The sequence below is a fragment of the Dendrobates tinctorius genome, unplaced genomic scaffold (genome assembly GCF_039654945.1).
Source record: "Dendrobates tinctorius isolate UK_male_01 unplaced genomic scaffold, ASM3965494v1 ptg000121l, whole genome shotgun sequence".
NCBI classification, from domain to species: Eukaryota; Metazoa; Chordata; class Amphibia; order Anura; family Dendrobatidae; genus Dendrobates; species Dendrobates tinctorius.
Window position 1 is genome coordinate 5,254,952 of NW_027361789.1, and position 19,988 is coordinate 5,274,939.

Sequence of the window (19,988 nt, forward strand, 5' to 3'; positions counted from 1 at the left end):
CACACACACACACACATCAACAGAGCTTTTCCATGTCATGTTCAAATGCCATACACTAATTACTGAAAATCTACGGTTAAACTCTCCTATAACTAAAATCAGTGGAGAAATTTGGCACACATATTCAAAACAATGCCAAATGGAGTTAACATTTAGGAATATAACATGTCTGACAGAAAAAATATACTATACAAATTTATGGACACACTGGTCTTTATGAGAAACATTTATTTCAGTGTAGCAAGACAGACCAATGTTTGTCCTAATAAAACTAGATATATACTCTTTTTGAATAACCATTAAGAATACTAAATATGGCTTAAGACCTAAAAGTTCATAGAAATTCCTTATTATATTGTTTCTTTAAGTTTACTCATTTTTAACCAGAGTCACATTATAAAGGAGTTTATGGCATCTTAAAGGGGTTTTCCATTATTGGTCAACAAGGGGAAGACCTAGGACATAATAATAAAAGATCAAGTACTCAATTGCTAATTCTGCCTGCCTTTCCAGATCTACAGCTGGTCTAAATCTTATATTATTTTATCCTATTTCCCATACTAAGTAAAATGTACCCAAGCTCAGATAATCCTTTTAAGATTGTTGCCTAGAAATTAGATACAATATTTACATTAAATATTATTACGGTACATGATTTCAATTTTAGCAACGTAAAGAGGACAGGTTTTTGGTGCTATAGTTTTTTCTTTCTTTGAAAAAAATTTAAAAAAATGAGGTAAGACATTCAGATGAACATGAGCCAGTAACTATTCATGCCAAACAAGCAAACAAAAAAAACTTTAAAGTATTCCACAAAAAATGTCCTGGATACAGTGTATTTCTTTCATTGGTATAGTCAGGTGCAAAGATATGGCTCAGATGTGTATTGGCAATACTTGGGATGATTTAGACGAAGCCGCCCCCTTAACGACAGGTTCCCTGTTCAAATATGTCGCCCAGTACACAAGATTGAAAGTTCCAAACATGACGGGAAAAACTATTCGAGACATTTTGTCAATCTTACTGACACTATTGTAAGTCTTTTTGTTTTCTGGGCACTTATCCTCAACTTTCATATGCAAAGAAGCTGGATTTGAGATGACAGATGAGGTAAGGTCTTTGGAAATATTGGGTGTGTAGGTTATTCTTCCCCCTCCATAGGTGTTGATGGGCTTTCTTCCAAGGGATTCTTGCTCTTTTTTCTGTTTGACATAGGAAAATGTAGAGAATGAATGAAGGATTAATACAACTTGAAGCTCACAACATAATGACTTTTGTATTTGCTTTTTTGAATGAATATTGAAGAGAATCTATAAGGTTTATGGTCGCAAAATGCTGAAAAAGTTCATCTTTAACACAAAATAAGCTTGCAAATGTATTTCCTCCAGGCAGCCTCTGGCTGTCAGTCATAAGGGTGCGGTTGGCACGGCTTCAGTGACCACTCAGTATACAGTGAGAAGTGGCTGTAACCATGGCCCCAGCACTTACTGAGAGTCAGCTTTGTACTGATGCACTGTTGATCCGGCTGTCAGTCAATGTCGGGAGCTTGGCTACATGCCGCCACTCATTATGTATTGAGTGGAGACTGATGCTGCGCAAGCTGCACCTGTATGACTGAAAGTCCAAAGATGCCTAGAGGAATGATGCTCATTTCCTTCTGGCACATGAGCTTCCATTTTTCCAGCCACCCGGCTTCAGAGCATTATTAACCTGCAAATTATCCTTGCAGGTTAATAGCATTTTTTTGACATGACAGGTTCCCTTTAGATATGTTTAACAAAGACCCTTTTAGAGTTGAAACATGGCACATCCTGTGGTGTTAATAAACAGATATAGTAGATTTGCTCCATGGAATGCTGAGGTCATCACTTTTATATCCACAGAATATGCCATAAATGTCCAATAGTGGTGGGTACCACAGTTGCTTGGCTATTTTATAAACCCTCATAGAAGTTAATGGAGTGAGCTGCTCAACTGCCACTCTATTCATGAAAGTAAGACAGGGACGTGTAACTATCAGACAAGCAAAGCAGACGTCATAAATGTCCAATATGAGAATCATTTTTTAAGAGCCGCGGATTTTTTTTTGTTTTTGTGTCACCAGTCAGAGAGCTATTAGTTTTTGATCGTTTCATTGACGTAGCTGTACAGACAGTTCTATTATCTGCCCTATACTCTCTTTTCTCAATTAAGCTTCTCCATTCAGTCCCATTAGAAGACTTTCATGTTTAATTACCTTTTTCATCATAACTTACTTTCTATATTTGCCACTGCATAATAATATGCCCATTTCGGACATACCTCTAAGCTCAAACACACATTGAGCATGATTCCTCACAATGCTGAGAGTCATAAAGTCTAGCTTTAATGAATCGCTTCCCGACAAAGAACGTTTACCTTATTCAGTGCACGATTAGAACAGGCTGCTCTGTAAGTGACAGGTAATGGTGAGGTTTATTGTGAGCAGGTCAGACATTACAGAGGATGTTGTACTGTCATCCACGGTAGAGAATGTAAGGCCTCATTCAGATGTCCAATTTTTTCTCGTACATGGAATTTGGGCTGATACTGATACAGAGTTTGATCAGTGTGTGGTCTGAGTGTCCTCCGATTTTCTCGTACGTGAGGAAATGAAAAAAAAAATCTACTTTGTCCATCCTGAAAGTCCATAAAAATCGGACTGAATTTGGATGTTATGTGTGTGCAGTCTGATTTTTTACACGGACGTTTTGGCTTGCATTACCGGTTTTGATCCCTCACTCGGATGAAAATTGGACATGTCTCTGATATTTTTTACAGACCACTAGGTCCAAAGAAAAATACGGACATCAGTTTTTCAAGTATGGATGCCATCTATTTCTTTCACCTATGGCACTCAAACCTATGACAGCTTATGGGGCTATTTACATGTCAGATTTTTTTCTCGGACCTAGTGAACCTTGCAGAATCATGGAGACTTGTCCAATATTGATCTGAGTGTCAGATAAAAATTGGCAATGCAAGTCTATTGGTCAGATGCAATCAGATGCAGTCTATGAACTACCAATATTTCACTGACTGATCAGTGAAAAAAACTGATGATACTCTGGCCAAACTCTAAGGAATATCTGATGACACTGATGAAAATCAGATGAAACTCTGATGAAATTACTAATGAAACGTGGTCCATTTTTCTTGTATGTCAAAAAACTGATGTGTGAATGATGACCAACTCTGCAAAGAGTTTCACTATGAACTTTAAAGGGATTTTCCAGAAAATCTCTGTATCCCAGCTGAATTTAATTTTAAAAATACAAACTGCTCTTTACTCACATTCCCGGTTCCAGTTTTGAGTCTCCGCCATCGCTCCTGATGTTTGTTATTGTCATTGCGGTAAACGTCACATGAGTTAAGCAGCTATGCCTGAGTAGATGGCATGAGTCATCAAGCTCACTAACTGGCGGCAGTGCTGACAACATGTCACAAAGGCTGCGGACAATAACAGACACCGGGAGCAATGTCGGAAACTCAGAACTGGATGGGGAGGGTGTGTAAAGTTCAATTTGTTTTTTCTTAAAAAAAAAACTTTTGCCTGGGTGTTGGCAGTGGATTATTCAGTATACTCTCCAAGCGTGTGACAACAGAGCTTCTTTATTCAGGAACAATCAGGAACAATATATGATAAGCTTAACCCCTTAATGTCTATTGACGTGCACAGTCCGTCATGGCAGGAGGTAACTTCCCGCACCAGGACAGACTGTGCACATCATGCCTATGAACTGTCACTTCATGCAGTAATAGTTCAGTGCCGATAGCTGTCTATGACAGCTGACAGGCACGGAAAGGGGTGCAGGGACCCTTGCAGTCAGTCCCCGCACCCAGAGAGCTGGAACAGCCAGGGAGTACTGAGCTCCGCCCCGACTGATTAACCCTGCTGATGCCATGATCACGAATGATCACATCATTTGGAGGACAGTGAAAAGATGCAGGGACCAATGACAGCATCTCTGAATGCTGTGATTGGATAGTAACTGTAACTATCCAATCACAGCAGTGTATCAAATGTGGGAAACAGCAGTACAGCTACATCTTGTCACTCTGTCTGTGACATTGTTAGAGATCGGAGCTGTGCTGCTGTTAGAACATGAGAGACCTGTGTGAAATCCAGAATCAATTTTTATCCCACTCCCAGCGTCACCCCAGTCTGTCTATCCATCAGTCTGTCCATCCTCCCATCTCCTCTGTCATATACTGTATATATATATATATATATATAGAAAGAGAGAGATAGAGAGAGACGGAGATTGAAATGGCTGCACGTATGTATTCGGCAGATGAGGCTTACGCCATGATCTGTTCAGATACAGACAGCGCCAGTGAAACGGACGAGCAGTTTTTGCAGATGTCGTCCTCATCCGCCAGTTCTAGTAATGACGAAAATCAACAACAGCGCACTGGGGGAGAACATGCTAGCGCTACTGCCGCTGCAAATGATTGGGTGCCCACGGAATCCTACACTCCGTGCGTGCCAGAATTTATTTCTGCCACGGGCGTCCATGAGGACACTGCTGGATTTAGGGAGGTAGATTTTTTTTAAGTTTTCTTCTCTGAAGAATTATTAAATTTAATGATTGAGCAGAGCAATTTGTATGCTGCTCAATTCATTGTCAGCCACCCCACATCCTTCTACTCCAAAGGCAGTAACTGGAACCCTGTTGATTTGGCAGATATTTCAAAAATTATTGGCCTTTTTCACAATATGGGTCTGATAAAGAAACCCACTCTCAGATCATATTGGTCAACTGATATCCTGTACGACACCCAATGTTCAGAGAGCCATAACATTAAACTTAATGGAACAGTAATTCATGGACTTAAGTGCGCTGCTGAACAAATACCGAATCAAGATTAAGTAAAAGGATTAACCATTTATTTCCCAACGCGTTTCGAAGTAGATACTTCCTCAGGGGATGTGCAATACTTCTTCCATCCCCTGAGGAAGAAGTATTATCTACTTCGAAACGCGTTGGGAAAAAAATGGTTAATCCTTTTACTTAATCTGGATTCAGTATCTGTTCAGCAGCGCACTTAAGTCCATGAATTACTGTTCCATTAAGTTTAATGTTATGGCGGTCACGGAGTGAACCTTTGGAAGTGCAGCAAGCTGAGAACTGAATTTATGTGTTTGAATCCCTCCTGGAAAAGGTGAGTGTATTCCTTTATTTCTTTCAAATAACTACTCGGATAAGACCCTATTGCGCCTTTTTTTCCTATAGTTTTTATATACAATGTTCAGAGAGGTAATGGCCCAGTGACGATTTGAGAGCATTCTGCAATTTCTACATTTTGCAGAAAACGCAAATTTCCCCCCTCCCAATGACCCCAGCTATGACCGACTTTACAAAGTCAGGCCCCTAATTAATTATTTTAACAATAAATTTTCCCAGACATATACCCCCCAAAAAAATATCAGTGTGGACGAGTCCCTGGTCCTTTTCAAGGGCAGGCTGCATTTCAAGCAGTACTTGCCAAATAAAAGGTCCCAATTTTGACTGAAAATATATAAGTTGTGTGAAAGCGACTCTGGCCACACACACAAATTCCGTGTGTATGAAGGGAAAGACTCCCAGATTGTTCTTCCCGAATGCCCCCCTCCCTAAATATAACTGGGAAAATTGTGTGGGACCTGGTCCATCCCCTTTTCGATAAATGGTACATCTTGTACATAGATAATTATTATACAAGAGTACCCCTGTTCAGGTGCCTGTCTGCCAAAAAAAACGTGTCCTGTGGAACCATACGCCAGAGCCAAAGAGATTTACCCAAGACTTTTGCCACCCACAAATTAAAGACAGGCGAAATTAAGTCGCTCTGTAATGAGGACATGCTGCTTGTCAAATTTCGAGACAAAAAAGATGTCCTCATGTTGTCATCATTCCATGATGACAGAATCAGCCAAGTCCCTGTGCAAGGCACAAGTTCGTCTGCCCAGAAGCCTGCTCTATACAGGACCACAATAAGTTTATGGGTGGCGTGGACCTTGCTGACCAGATGCTGCAGCCCTACAGCGCTGTTCACATGTCTCACGTATAGTATAAAAACTTGCTATACACCTAATCCAAGTGGCCCTATACAATTCATTTGTACTGTAACAAAAAACTGGGAACCAAGGAACCTACTTTGAGTTCCTGGAAAAAGTAATAAAAAATTTGATATTTGGAGACCAAGGGAGGGTGGAAGGAGAATTATCTAGCAAGGCCAGCAGAATAATACCCGTTCAGCATTTTCCCTCACAAGTTCCACCGACAGCCAAAAAAGGCCGACCCCAAAAGAGATGCAGGGTGTGCTATAAAGATGGAGTTAGAAGAGAAACCATTAACCAGTTTGACACATGCCCTGATAAGCCTGGCCTCTGCATTAGGGAATGTTTCTGTCACTACCATACATCCCTAGAATAACTGGATTTTTTTTGTTTTTACCCTTGCCACCCTTGCCACCTTCTGCCAATTGACTTTTTATGGTATTTCTTTGCAAAAGTTGAATGGTGCTCCTTCCCTTTCAAGCCACACCATGCACCCAAACAGTAATTTTCTACCACATATGGGGTATCGACTTATTCAGGAGAAATTGCACAACAAATTGTATGGTGCATTTTCTCTTTTTTATCCTTCTAGGAATGCAAAATTTGGGAGTAAAACACATGTTTTGTGGTAAAAATATGATTATTTTTTCATTTCAACATCATAAACTTCTGTGAAGCACCTGGAGGTTCAAGGTGCTCATCACATATCTAGATAAATTCCTTGAGGTGTCTAGTTTTCAAAATGGGGTCACTTGTGGGAGGTTTCCACTGTTTAGGCACATCAGGGGCTCTTCAAATGCAACATGGCGTCCACTACTAATTTCAGCCAAATTTACTTTGCAAAAGTCGAATGGAGCTCATTTCCTTCCAAGTCCCACCATGCACCCAAATAGTAGTTTTCTACCACATATGGGGTATCAACGTATTCAGAAGAAATTGCAGAACAAATATTGTGGTTCATTTTCTCTTGATACCCTTGAGAAAATAAAAAAAATTGTGTCCAAAGTAGTGTTGAGCATTCCGATACTGCAATATCGGGTATCGGCCGATATTCGCTGTATCCGAGTTCCGATACTGAGTTCCGATAGTTTTAGAATATCGAATACCGGAATCGGAAGTTCCCATAATGCAATGAGCCAGTTTGATTTTATTCAGCCAATTAGGAATCCTAAGAAGTGTGGGCACATCCTGTTATGCATGTTAGGCATGTTAACTAATGGCATGGCTGTGATTGGCTGCTGAAATGATGTCAAGATGCACTATAAAAGCCGCCGCTATTTTGGGTTCACTCTGCTGTGAATTTACTTAGGGACAGGACGCTGCTGTTCTGACTGTGAGGGACAGTTTGAGCTAGCGATTTGCTTTATCGTGCTTTACCCAGGCTACTTTAGCAACCGCTGTGTGAGAAGCTTTCTTTTGCCTTGCAGCGCTGTTCACGGCTGTCTGTGAGGTCTCTGTGTGAGTGCAGCTCATGCTATAGTGTGTTCTGCAGCCACCTCCGGTTGTAGTCCGCTCAGCGTGCGTCACTGCCTCTTACATTGTCCTTTTTTGCATTAGTGCTGCTACTTTTTCCAGATTTCTCCTATTAGTGTGGTTCCATCCGTATCCAGCTATAATATTTGCAAACACTATATAGGAGTAGATAGAGGAACCTTTCTGCAGGCTTGTGCCCTGCAGCCCCAGCCAGATTAGTATTAGCCTATTTTTTGGAGCCTCATCTATTGCATTGTAGGTTACCTTCCTGCATTGTAATAGCTACAAAAAGTTTGTGATACTATCGGTTTTACATCTTTGGGCACATCCAGTGTCTTTTTGTGAGAAAAAAAGTTAATAAAGTTCACCAAACACTCCCCTTTACAGTTGTGTAGGCCACATTAGCTCATATTAAAGTCTAGTCCACACTTTATAAAATTAGTGTTTCTTATACCTGTTAGCAGCTGTTCAGGAATAAGCACACTAAGCCCTTAAGGGCCTGTCACACTAAGCGATATCGCTAGCAATATCGCTATAACGTCACTGATTTTGTGACGTTATAGCGATATTGCTAGCGATATCGCTATGTCTGATACTTACCTCCGACCGCTCCCCCACTGGTTATCGCTGATCGCGTGAGAACGTCCTGGACCATTTCTCGTCGTCAGCTTCCTGCTGGGCTTCCTGCATATCGCTGGTGAGATCTGCCTGTGTGGCAGCTCACTAGCGACCACTTAGCGATGCACCAGCGATCCTCACCGCGTCATATCACTGGTCGGGATCGCTGGTGCATCGCTAAGTGTGACAGTACCTTTAGTACTTTTCTGCCTATCTTTATCAGTCTACCAAGATTAAGAAGGCAGGGAGCAAGGCACATGGTCATGGGTGTGGAGTTTCTGCAGGGAGAGGACGTGGGGATTCTGTGCCTGCTGTGGGCACCAGTGACTCAGCATCCCCCAGTTTTACCAGGGAACAGTCCTTTATGCGCAGCTTTGTAGGAGCTCGCTGTACCCCACTGCTGCGGGACAAACAAATTGAAGCCGTTGTTGGATGGATGGCAGCTAACGCATCGACTTCAATTAATTCCAGATCCTCTCAGGTCTAGAGCACTGAAGAGCACCCATCTGTCTCTTCACCACCTGCCAAATTGCCCAGGCAGAGAGCCCTGACAGGAGCCATCTCTATTTCTGTTCTCTGAATCTGTTGGCTTGGAAAGAGGGGGCCAGCCAAGTAGCATTCGAGAATTTGAAGAAGAGGTAGTATGCAGTGATGCGCAATAGCTTTGTCTCTCTGAATCTGAAGAGGCGGGTGGGCTAGTGCCTATGGTCAGCATGCCTCAGTACGCATCTGATGATGAGACTCAGGTGCCACTTTCTGGTGCGCACTGTGCTGTCAAGACAACCCAGGAGAAGCAGTCGTTTGAAGAGGGTAGTGTAGATGATGAGGTCCTTGACCCATCACGGCATGAGGTACAGGAAGGTGGCGGGAGCAGCTCTGAGGAAGAGATTCCCCAAATGGCCAAAAAAGGAGGGAGGGGGCAGACTCGGTTGCTTGTAGCCTCCACTTCGGCACCCATTAGGAGCATGCCTCTTCCAAAACCCAAAACAGGCACTCCCAAGACTTGCAGTGCCTGGTCCTTTTTTGACACAGTTGCAGATGACATTTGCTTTGTCAAATGCAAGCTGTGTAATCAGAACGTGAAAAGAGGGAAAACTGTCAGCAACCTCAATACCACAAATATGTGGAAACATGTGCGGACCAAGCACGTGGTGGAGTTACAAAGACACACTGAAGACCTAGACCAACCTACAGCGCCACCTACCACCTCTTGAGCTCACACACAGCTAGTTCGGCTTCCTCACAGGATCACCATGGAAGAACCTCTGGCACTGTTGTACAGAGACACAGTGTCATTCCACCCACAGCACCATGATCCCTGTCATCCTCACACTCCCAGGCCAGTCTACAGCCATCGGTAGCACAGGCATGGGAGAAAAGGCGCCCATACTCGGCAAACCACCCCCAAGCACAGGCTCTGAATGCTGACATTGCAAAACTACTGTCCATTGAAATGCTCTCATTCAGGCTGGTGGAGACTGACACCTTCCATAACTTCATGGCATTGGCAGTCCCACAATACAACGTGCCCAGCCGCTTTTATTTCAGCAGGCAAGCCGTCCCTGTCCTGCAAAAGCATGTGGAGGGAAAAATTAAACATGCGCTACTAAACGCCGTCAGTAGCAAGGTCCACCTGACCACCGATGCGTGGACTAGTAACCATGGTGGACAGGGACGATATCTTTCCCTCACTGCCCATTGGGTAAATGTTGTGGAGCCGGGTACAGATCTTGAGAGTGGCACTGTACGTGTTCTGCCAACTCCAAGGATTGCAGGAATCCAGTCTGTACACATTGACTCCTCCTCATACTCCAGTTCCTCTGAATCAGCGTTGCAGGAGCCGTCACAGTCTACCTCCACATGGACCCATGAACGCTTACCTGTTACGACCGATATGAGCACAGCCGTGGCCAAATGTCAACAGGCCGTATTGAAATTAATTTCTTTGGGGAATCGAAGCCACACAGCGCAGGAGCTCTGGAATGCCATCAAGCAGGAGAGCGACATGTTGTTTGTGCCAGCGAATCTCCAGCCAGGCTTGGTAGTGTGTGACAATGGCCGAAATCTGGTGGCAGCTCTGGGCCTAGGCAACCTCACTCACATCCCATGTCTGGCACATGTGCTCAACTTGGTCATGCAGAGCTTTCCGAGGGACTATCCAGATCTTGATGCACTGCTGCACAAAGTCCGCATAGAGTGCGCTCACTTGCGGTGTTCCAGCATGGCAAGATCGCGCATTGCAGCTCTTCAGCGCTGATTCCGCCTTCCGGAACATTGCGTCATATGTGACCTACCCACCAGCTGGAATTCAACGTTACATATGTTGGAGAGGTTGTGTGAGCAGCAGGCAGCAGTAATGGAGTACCAGCTGCATCAGGCGCAAACAAGTCGCACTGTGCGCCGTTCACTCCTCACCACCACTGAGTGGGCTTCTATGAAGGACATCTGCCACGTTTTGCGTGCCTTTGATGATTCCACGCAGATGGCGAGTGCAGATGATGCACTAGTCAGCATGACTATCCCTCTTATCTTCCTGCTTGAAAAAACACTGTAAGCACTAAGGGAGGAGGTTGTGGAAGAGGTGGAGGATGAGGAGTCACAAATGCCATCTGCTTCTGGACAATCTGCGCAACGTTGTTCCTCACAAAGGCCTAGGCAGGGGACACTTTGCGAGGAGGATGAGGAGGAGTCAATGGAGAAGGAAGACATCTGTCCAGAGGAGGGAGGTACACAATGCTCTAGTAGTCAGTATGTAGAGCGAGGGTGGGGTGATAAAGAGCAGGCAGACATGACGCCTCAAGCAGGGGACAGCGTTTCTTGGCCAGTTGGCAGTCTGCGGCACATGGTTGATTTCATGCTGCAGTGCCTGAGAAATGACAGCCGCATCGCCCACATTCTCAACACGGCTGATTATTGGGTGTACACCCTCCTAGATCCTCGCTGCCGGGACACCTTACAAAGCCTCATAACACCATTGAACCGGGAGCGTAAAATGCGGGAGTACCAAGACACACTGATGCATTCCATCATGTTCTCCATTCCACTCGAAAGCAGTGCTGCTAGTGCTTTACAAAGCAGCTCAGTGCATCGAGGCAGTGGAGGAAGCTCTGCACAAAGAGGGAGCAGAAGCAGCGCCTCAGCACAAGGCAAGACCAGTATGGCCCAAATGTGGCAGTTTTGTGTCCCCGCCACAAATCTCTACACCATCACAGACGGCTCCAGTCAGCAGGAGGTAATGTTTCCGTCAGATGGTGACAGACTACATGTCTTGCCCTCTCAGTGTTCTCCCACACGACTCTTCCCCCTTCAAATTTTGGGTCTCTAAGCTAGATACATGGCCAGAGCTTAGCCAGTATGCATTGGAGGTGTTGGCTTGCCTGCTGCTAGTGTATTATTGGAACGCGTCTTTAGTGCCACAGGTGGTGTACTAACAGACCTGTTATGAATGGGAAACCGAGGAGGAAAAACAAAACAACAAGCCAAGTCTCAGAAAACCAGAGAAGTTGGTAACTATGCAGATTGCAGATCCCTGATCTTAACCGCACAACTAGCAGCAGTCGTGGAGCATTCCTACGTTGGTCCTAGACGCCTCGTCACAACCAGGGAACTACATAAGCCTAAAGCAGGAAAAGAGGAAAACTAACTGCCCCAGAGCAGACCCCAAAGGAAAGACAGCCCCCCACATGTATTGACGGTGAAACAAGATGAAAATACAAACAAAGGCAGGAAAATAGGCTGAGCAAACGATGGGGCCCGGCTAACTAAAAAAGACAGAAAAGGAAAGACACTGTCTGCAATCTGCCAAAAACAACCTACAAAAATATTGTCCAACACTTCTGATAGCAAAATTAACCCCGAAGTCACTAGACTTCTAAACCTATATCAGCACTCTGAAATATTCTGAGACAGAGCAAAAAAGAGGCCAATCTAATAAGGGACAAAAAGCAGATTGGCAAATACTGATTAATAGGAGTGGAATTTCAGCATAGCCCCAGCAGGGACAGGCTGATTACACAACAAACTGAATTTACCAACAAGCGCAAGTGTGAACATTAGCAAAAAACAAACTTAACTTGAGAAGACTGGAAGAGAGCTGAAGTCCAGGACCAGAGAAGCAGACTGAATCACCAGCACCCGGATAGGGCGTCCGCTGTCTTATATCCAGTCTGATACTCCAGAGATCCAATCGTTATCTTCCTCATCAGGTGGCAGATCACTACCACTTAAACCAACTGCACTACCTCCTGTCACCACCAGAGGGAGAACGGAAGGGGAACTCTCAACTGGTGGAGCAGAAAATGAGTTCATGACACAGACCGTCGCATGCGACTATCCTCCGATAATGTTGACCGGCTTACGTTTCTGAAAATGAACAAGGCCTGGATCTCGCAGGAATTTGCCAGTCCTCTTCCAGATTAAATAATTGGTTGGCAACAGTATCTAAGTCTCCTGTTGTGTTCATGTTTCTACCACCTGAACTGTAATCCCAGGGCTCCAACACCGCCAGTTGCTGCTCAGAAGTGCCGTCTGCACAGTCAACACTTGCTCCTGTGTTATTGGGGTTCAGTAACGTCAGCTGATCCCCTGCTGTGTGTCCGGCAATTTCGCCTGCTCTGTCCACATTCACACTACTACAGATATTAAACTTGCTCCAATTAGGCCTCTGGCTACATTATGTTTCTACTGTAATCCCTGGGCTCCAACACCGCCAGTTGCTGCTCAGAAGTGTCTTTGGCACGGGTACTCCCTCCTGCCCAGCCTGGTTCCAGCACGCCAGCTGTTTCCAGGTAGTGTCAATGTCACTGTGCCTCCAATACGTTGTCCTGTTGTGTTGCGGTCGGGTTAGCCGACTCTATGGTGCCTGCTGTTTACGTGCTTCCTATGTGGGCTGCGGGATCTGGCAATGAAGGCTGGTTCCGTAGTGCCAATAGGACAAGCTCCCCCTGTTGGACTGTGGGTTTCGGTAACAACGGCCAGCTCACGGCCTTGCAAATTTTTTTTTCATGTGTACATTCTGCTGCCTATCTGAGTTCCAGTACCATTAGCTGGTTCTTTGGAAGTCAATCTTGAATATGTCCCCCTGGGTTCCAGGCAGAGCCTTTGGCTTAGGTGCCTCCTTCTCGGTATCTGAGATCCACCAACGTCTGCTGGTCCTTGGTAGTGCTTTCTGGCACAGGTACCTCCTTGTTATGAATGAGACACCGTAGGAGGCAAAAACAGAAATACTAGCTAAGTCCAGAAAACCAGAGAAGTTGGCAGCTATCGGATTGCAGACCCCTGAACCTAACAACAACAACTAGCAGTAGCCGTGGGGGGTTCCTACGGTGCCCTAGACCCCTCGATCACAGCCGGAGAACTACATAGCCTAAAGACAGAAAGGGAAATCTAAACTGCCCCAGAGCAGACCCCAAAGGAATAGGCAGCCCCCAACATATGACAGTGAAGCAAGATGAAAAAACACTCACAAAGATAGAAAGATAGGCTGAGCAAATGATGGTGCCCAAGCTAACTAAATAGGACAGAATAGAAAAGCTGCTGTCTGCATTCCGCCAAAACCCTCTCAAAAACAAGAGCCAACAGACTGATAGGGAAAAAAGCCCTGAAGGCGCTAGGCTTCAAAAAGACTATATCAGTACTCAGGTATTATCTGAAGACAGAGCAAAAAGGAATTCAGCTCACCCAGCATGGAAAGGCAGAAATCCAGAAAAACAAGGCAAAACAAAACCAAAACACAAATGCAAAAGGTAGAGCAGAAAACTTAGCTTTTGAGGAGCAGGAATCAGACTGGTCTCCAAGAATCCCTCAGAGTAATCACCCGCAAGGCAGAAGGGCGTCGGCTGCCTTATATCCAGTCAGCAATCCCGGTCACCCAGTCATCATCATTCTGCTCAGGTGCTTTGTAATCAGCCTCACTACCTTCCTTCACCAGAAGAGGGAGTTCATCAGACCTCAATGGTGAAGGGCAAAATGAACTCACAACACCTCCTGCTTAGTAACCGGGTTCCAGTACCATCCGCTGGTCCTTGGTAGTTCCATTGGCTCTTGTACCTTCGGTTACCCATCCAGGTTCCAGTACCATCAGCTGGTTCTCAGCAGTTCCTCAGCCTTCTTGTACCTTCTACATTTCCAAGTTCAAGCTTTTTGAAATGGTTTTTGGTAATCACTCTGGATCTTCCTGACGACGACCGTAAAGACGACGACCCTGAAGACCACCCCTAAGAAGACGACGACCCCGAAAACGATGACCCTGGAGACGACGACCCTGAAGACCACCCCAAAGAATTTAAAAAATTTAAAAAAAAATTAATTCCTGCTATTCCATTTGATTGGGCTAAACCTCTATGCCTTTAATGTCTCCTCCACCTCCCCCAATACATTCTACATTATTCTTAGTTGTTTTCCTTCATGTAGAATTAACCTACAAGGAAGGTAAGGGTTTTTTTTCATTCCGATATTTGTGTCCCATTGACTTGCATTGGTTTCCAGTACCGGAATCAGCGATATCCGATATTTTTGGGGTATCGGTCCGATCCAATCCGATCTGATATCGGAAGGTATCGCTAAACACTAGTCGAAAGTAAAATTTTTGTGAAAAAAGTTAAATGTTCATTCTTTCCTTCCACATTGCTTCAATTCTTGTTAAGCACCTGAAGGGTTAATAAACTTCATGAATGTGGTTTTGAGTACCTTGAGGGGTGCTGTTTTTAGAATGGTGTCACTTTTGGGTATATTCTGGCATATAGGCACCTTAAAGAGACTTCAAATGTGATGTGGTCCCTAAAAAAATGGTTTTGTAAATTTTGCTGAAAAAATGAGAAATTGCTGGTCAAATTTTAACCCTTATAACTTCCTAACGAAAAAAAAATTGTTTTCAAAATTGTGCTGATGTAAAGTAGACATGTTGGAAATGTTATTTATTAACTATTTTGTGTGACATATTTCTCTGTTTTAAGAGCATAAAAATTAAAAATTTGAAAATTGCAACATTTTAAAAATGTTCGCCATATTTCTGTTTTTCCTTAAATAAACGCAAGTCATATCGAAGAAATTTTACTACTAACATGAAGTACAATATGTCATGAAAAAACAGTCTCAGAGTCAACACGATCTGTTGAAGTGTTCCAGAGTTATAAGCACATAAAGTGACAGTGGTCCGATTTCAAAATTAAGGCCTGGTTAACAGACAAAATGGCTTGCTCCTTAAGGGGTTAATAGATCAGGAATAAAACATTTGTGTGTCTCTATCTATGCAGCATCTACACCAGGCTGTTTCTCTCATACACAGACACAGGAAAACAAACAGAAAATACAGTCACATGCTCTACCTGTGTGAGCCTCTGGGAGTTTCTTTTTTTTGTTCTAACTTTATGAACCACATACAAATCTAGCCACTAAACACTCATAGGCAGGAATGGAGTTGTTGCACCAAACATATTCCAACACCCCCACTCAAAAAATACTTATACTGTTAGTCACATTGCGGTGTAACAACTCTGCTGGCATCACTCCATGGCCTTCCATTCCCACACACCAACTTACTCACTGCTCCAGGTCATGCGGTGATTTCTGTCTGCTACCAGCTCCATGCGCTGTGCCTCTTGTTTTCCTGCTTTCTCCATGTTTCCTGACTGTGTGTATAGGGGGCGGCACCTGAACTTTCTGCTTCTTATGCAGTCAGGGTGCACTGGTCTAAGCTGTCCCTGACCAATCACCTGAAGCCCTTTACTATATAGGGTCACCACACCCACTAACCCTGGCCTGTGCAAAGTCTAAACTCAGTATCTTGCTGCTGAGGAAGCCAGGCCCTGTTCTGTGTATCTCCTTCTCTGTAGGAGTACTTTTAGCCTTGCTTTGTGTTCTTTGTCTGCCCTCCAGGAGGCTGCATATCCTGGTCTCTGTGTCTTGGTCCTAGCCTTGTGTTTACTTGTTCTTCCGCCTGCCAGGAGGCAGAATATCCTGTCCTTGAGTCTTTATTCCCTGTACCTTGTCTTGTACTGTCTCCCTGTCTCCTTGTCTGTGGCTTTCTTCCCTGCTGTGTCTTTCTTTGTGTCCTCTCTGTCTGTGCCTCTGCAGCCTTGCAGCTCTGTCTCTACTCTGCACCTTTGCAGGCTCTGTCTCTGTTCTGCTCCTCCTGCTGCAGAACCTCTTGCTTCAGCTTCTCTCCACAGACCTTGTGGTTCAGGTTTGCTCTGGTGCTGCAGAACCTCTTGCTGCAGCTTCTCTACACAGACCTTGTGGTTCAGTTTTGCTCTGCTGCTGCAGAACCTTTTGCTGCAGCTTCTCTCCACAGACCTTGTGGTTCAGCTTTGCTCCGCTCCTGCTGTCGCTGTAGAACCTCTTGCTGCAGTATCACTCCGCACTCCTGCGGCTCCGCCTACTCCGCACTCTTGCGGCTACACCTAATCCGCACTCTTGCGGCTACGCCTGCTCTGCACTCCTGCGGCTCCGCCTACTCCGCACTCCTGCCCCTATCCATACCTACTCCCCTCATGTGAACAGGTCCATACCTGTCCCGTCATATTCCATTCCTTCCTGCCAGTATCAGTTCCTGCTGTGTGAACAGGTCCCTACCTGTTCCTTCATACACCACACCTGCCTGCCCTGTGTCTCCAAGCCGTGCCTCCTTGCCCTGTGTCTCCAAGTTGTGCCTGCTTGCCCTGTGTCTCCAAGACGTGCCTGCTTGCCCTGTGTCTCCAAGCCGTGCTTGCTTGCCCTGTGTCTCCAAGCCGTGCCTGCTTGCCCTGTCTCCAAGCCATGCCTGCTTGACCTGTGTCTCCAAGCTGTGCCTGCTTGCCCTGTGTCTCCAAGCTGTGCCTGCTTGCCCTGTGTCTCCAAGCCATGCCTGGTTGCCCTGTGTCTCCAAGCCGTGCCTGCTTGCCCTGTGTCTCCAAGCTGTGCCTGCTTGCCCTGTGTCTTGGCCGTGCCTGCTTGCCCTGTGTCTCGGCCGTGCCCGCCTTGCCTACCTGACTGTCTATAGCACCTGTCCGAGTGACTTGCCCCCGAGTGGGATCAGCAGCCACAGCCAGACACCACCCTGAAGTGGTACCCAACAGCTATCTGCCGCGCAAGCCTGACCTCACCATCAGAGGCTCCAGCGAAGACCGAGGTAGCTGTCATAGTCACGCCCCTTCCAGGGTAGTCTGGTTTGTGGCACAGTGGGGCCACAACCCCCCGGCTTGTGCCTGTCAGCCAAGGCGCGAGCATGACATGCGGTTCTGAAGTCCACAAACTTGGTTCGTGATAATGGCTTTGTCATACCATCAGCAATCATCTTGTCAGACTCGCAATAAACAAACTCGAGTGCACCACGTTCCACTAAGTCTCATAAGGGGTGATGTTTTACATCAATTTGCTTAGTCCTTGCACTAATCTTCTCACTGCTGGCAAGTTTAATGCATCCTTGGTTGTCCTCATAGATAACTGTTGGTTGAGCTAGTGGCTTGCCGAAATCTTCCAAAAGTTGTTTCAACCAAATTACTTCTTGACTTGCATAAGTAGCAGACATATATTCTGCTTATGTAGAAAATAATGTGACTGACACTTGTTTTCTGCTGGACCAAGAAATTGAATTTTCTCCTAACTTGAACAAGTAACTGTGAGGGAAGAGGGAGAATCCATTTTGGATTATAGGACATCTCCGTCCACTACTGGAATGTGCCCCTACCCTTGTGTCCCCCAGACCATAAAAGGCAATGCAATGTTTTGCTTTAATTAAAATGCCAGAAAGAAGCTCTTTGAAGCTCTTAACACAATGGTGTGAAATATTCTGGAGCTGCAACCAGCTGGCTTCCTTTGTCTGACCAAACACATGGAGATACCATGGCACAACAAGTAACAGCAGGCTCTGAGGTATTGAATCTGGAAAATGACCTATAATAACAGAATGCAATATTTCTGAGACTAGCCGAGCATATATTCCAAATTGGAGTTCCTTCCCTCATACGCCAATGCCTGGCAGCCACCTGTAACACCCTGCATTATGGAGTTATATAGCTTAGCCACCAGAAATTACATGCAGTATTCATATTTAGTCTCTATGTGCAGATAAAATCCAGCGGAACCCTGTGGCAGAACCACTGAACCATTCTGAGCTTGGGGCGGAAAGTTATGGGCCATCCATGGTTCTGGACAGAAAATCATATTCTCAGATATGGGAGGAGGGAGGCAGCCAAGCCCAGGGGTGGCAACAGAGTGAGGGAGGGAACAGCCTAAGAGATATAAGGCATTTTGGACTTAGTTTTCTATTGGCAGGAGGACCAGTTATCTGACGTGGCCAAGGGAACCACGTAACTAATATTTGGACCTGTGATTCATCACTGTGGTCACATGCTACATAACACTGTAATTGCAACCTATCTATACCCTACCTTTGTACTGCACTCCTGACTATATACCTGTAAATTGTTCTTGTAAATATATACCTGTATATTTCTAGTGCGCTTTTTCAGTGATTAAATATAAAATTAATCTTGGGCTGCTCTTTTATCTCGATTCACGAATCCGTATGTCCACTCGCTTGGTTGGTCAATTGCACGCTACCCGGTTTGGTTTCTGACCCAATATAAGCCTGTTGTCAAACGGGGCTTATTTCAAATGATGAACTGGTGGCAGAATACCGTACTGTGTTAGTGAGGAACTTTGCCAGTGATGGCTGGGAGATATATATATATATAGTAGCTGAAGAGCCCGGTGCTGCCCGGGCATAGTATCTAACTGTGGTTAGTTATAGCAAATTATAATTATCCTCCATCCCATAGTCCCGTGCCCATATACCCATCATACATATCCACGATCCCATAGGCCCGTGCCCATATACCCATCATACATATCCTCCATCCCATAGTCGAGTGCCCATATACCCATCACACATCCTCCATCCCATAGTCCCATGCCCATATACACATCACACATCCTCCATCTCATAGTCCCATGCCCATATACCCATCATACATATTCGCCATCCCATAGTCGAGTGCCCATATACCCATCACACATCCTTCATCTCATAGTCCCATGCTCATATACCCATCATACATATCCTCCATCCCATAGTCCCATGCCCATATGCCCATCATACATATCCACCATCCCATAGTCCCGTGCCCATAAACCCATCATACATATCCTCCATCCCATAGTCCAGTGCCCATATACCCATCACACATCCTCCATCCCATAGTCCCATGCCCATATACCCATCATACATATCCTCCATCCCATAGTCCAGTGCCCATATACCCATCACACATCCTCCATCCCATAGTCAACCTTTATGACATCATAATGAGCGGCGGGGCTTGCAACCTATGATGACATCAGTGTCGCCATGGCAACCATTATGACATCATAATGAGGGGCGGGGCTTGATACACACACACTTTTTCCCCTTTATGTAAATAGGGGCAAAATTGTTTGGTGAATTGGAATGCGCGGGGTTAAAATTTCACTTCACAACAAAGCCTAGGACACTCTTGGGGTCCAGACGTGTGACAGTGCCAAATTTTATGGCTGTAGCTGCGGCGGTGCGGATGCCAATCCCGAACATACACACATACATGCATACATACACACACTTGAGCTTTATATATTAGATATCACCAGCCTTGACAGGTGATTTATATCCCCCCTCACTGGGAGCGCCTCATTAACTCATACCTATAAGGGAAGCCTTTCTGGCAACTATTTGGCCTCGGTGCAGTTCCCCGGCTGACCAGAGGCAAGTGGTGGTGCAAGAGAGCCGATCCCTCCTAGGTCCTTCTCTCCCCTCCCCCGAGGTGAGCAAATTTGACTCCCCCTTCCCCTGTGAGATCCGTCACAGTAACCACTTGTTGATTTC

General features: G+C 45.2%; 1 protein-coding gene across 2 annotated transcripts in view; it reads right to left on the minus strand.

Moving 5' to 3' along the window:
* Positions 1 to 211: 211 nt before the first annotated feature.
* Positions 212 to 19,988, minus strand: part of GABRA5 (gamma-aminobutyric acid type A receptor subunit alpha5) — a 377,180-nt gene continuing 357,403 nt past the window's right edge. For both annotated transcript variants that reach the window (XM_073541489.1, XM_073541490.1), the window contains exon 10: positions 212 to 1,202. In XM_073541489.1, coding sequence (XP_073397590.1) covers positions 876 to 1,202 — 327 coding nt within the window. In that variant the 3' untranslated portion in view covers positions 212 to 875. The remainder of the gene's footprint in view (positions 1,203 to 19,988) is intronic.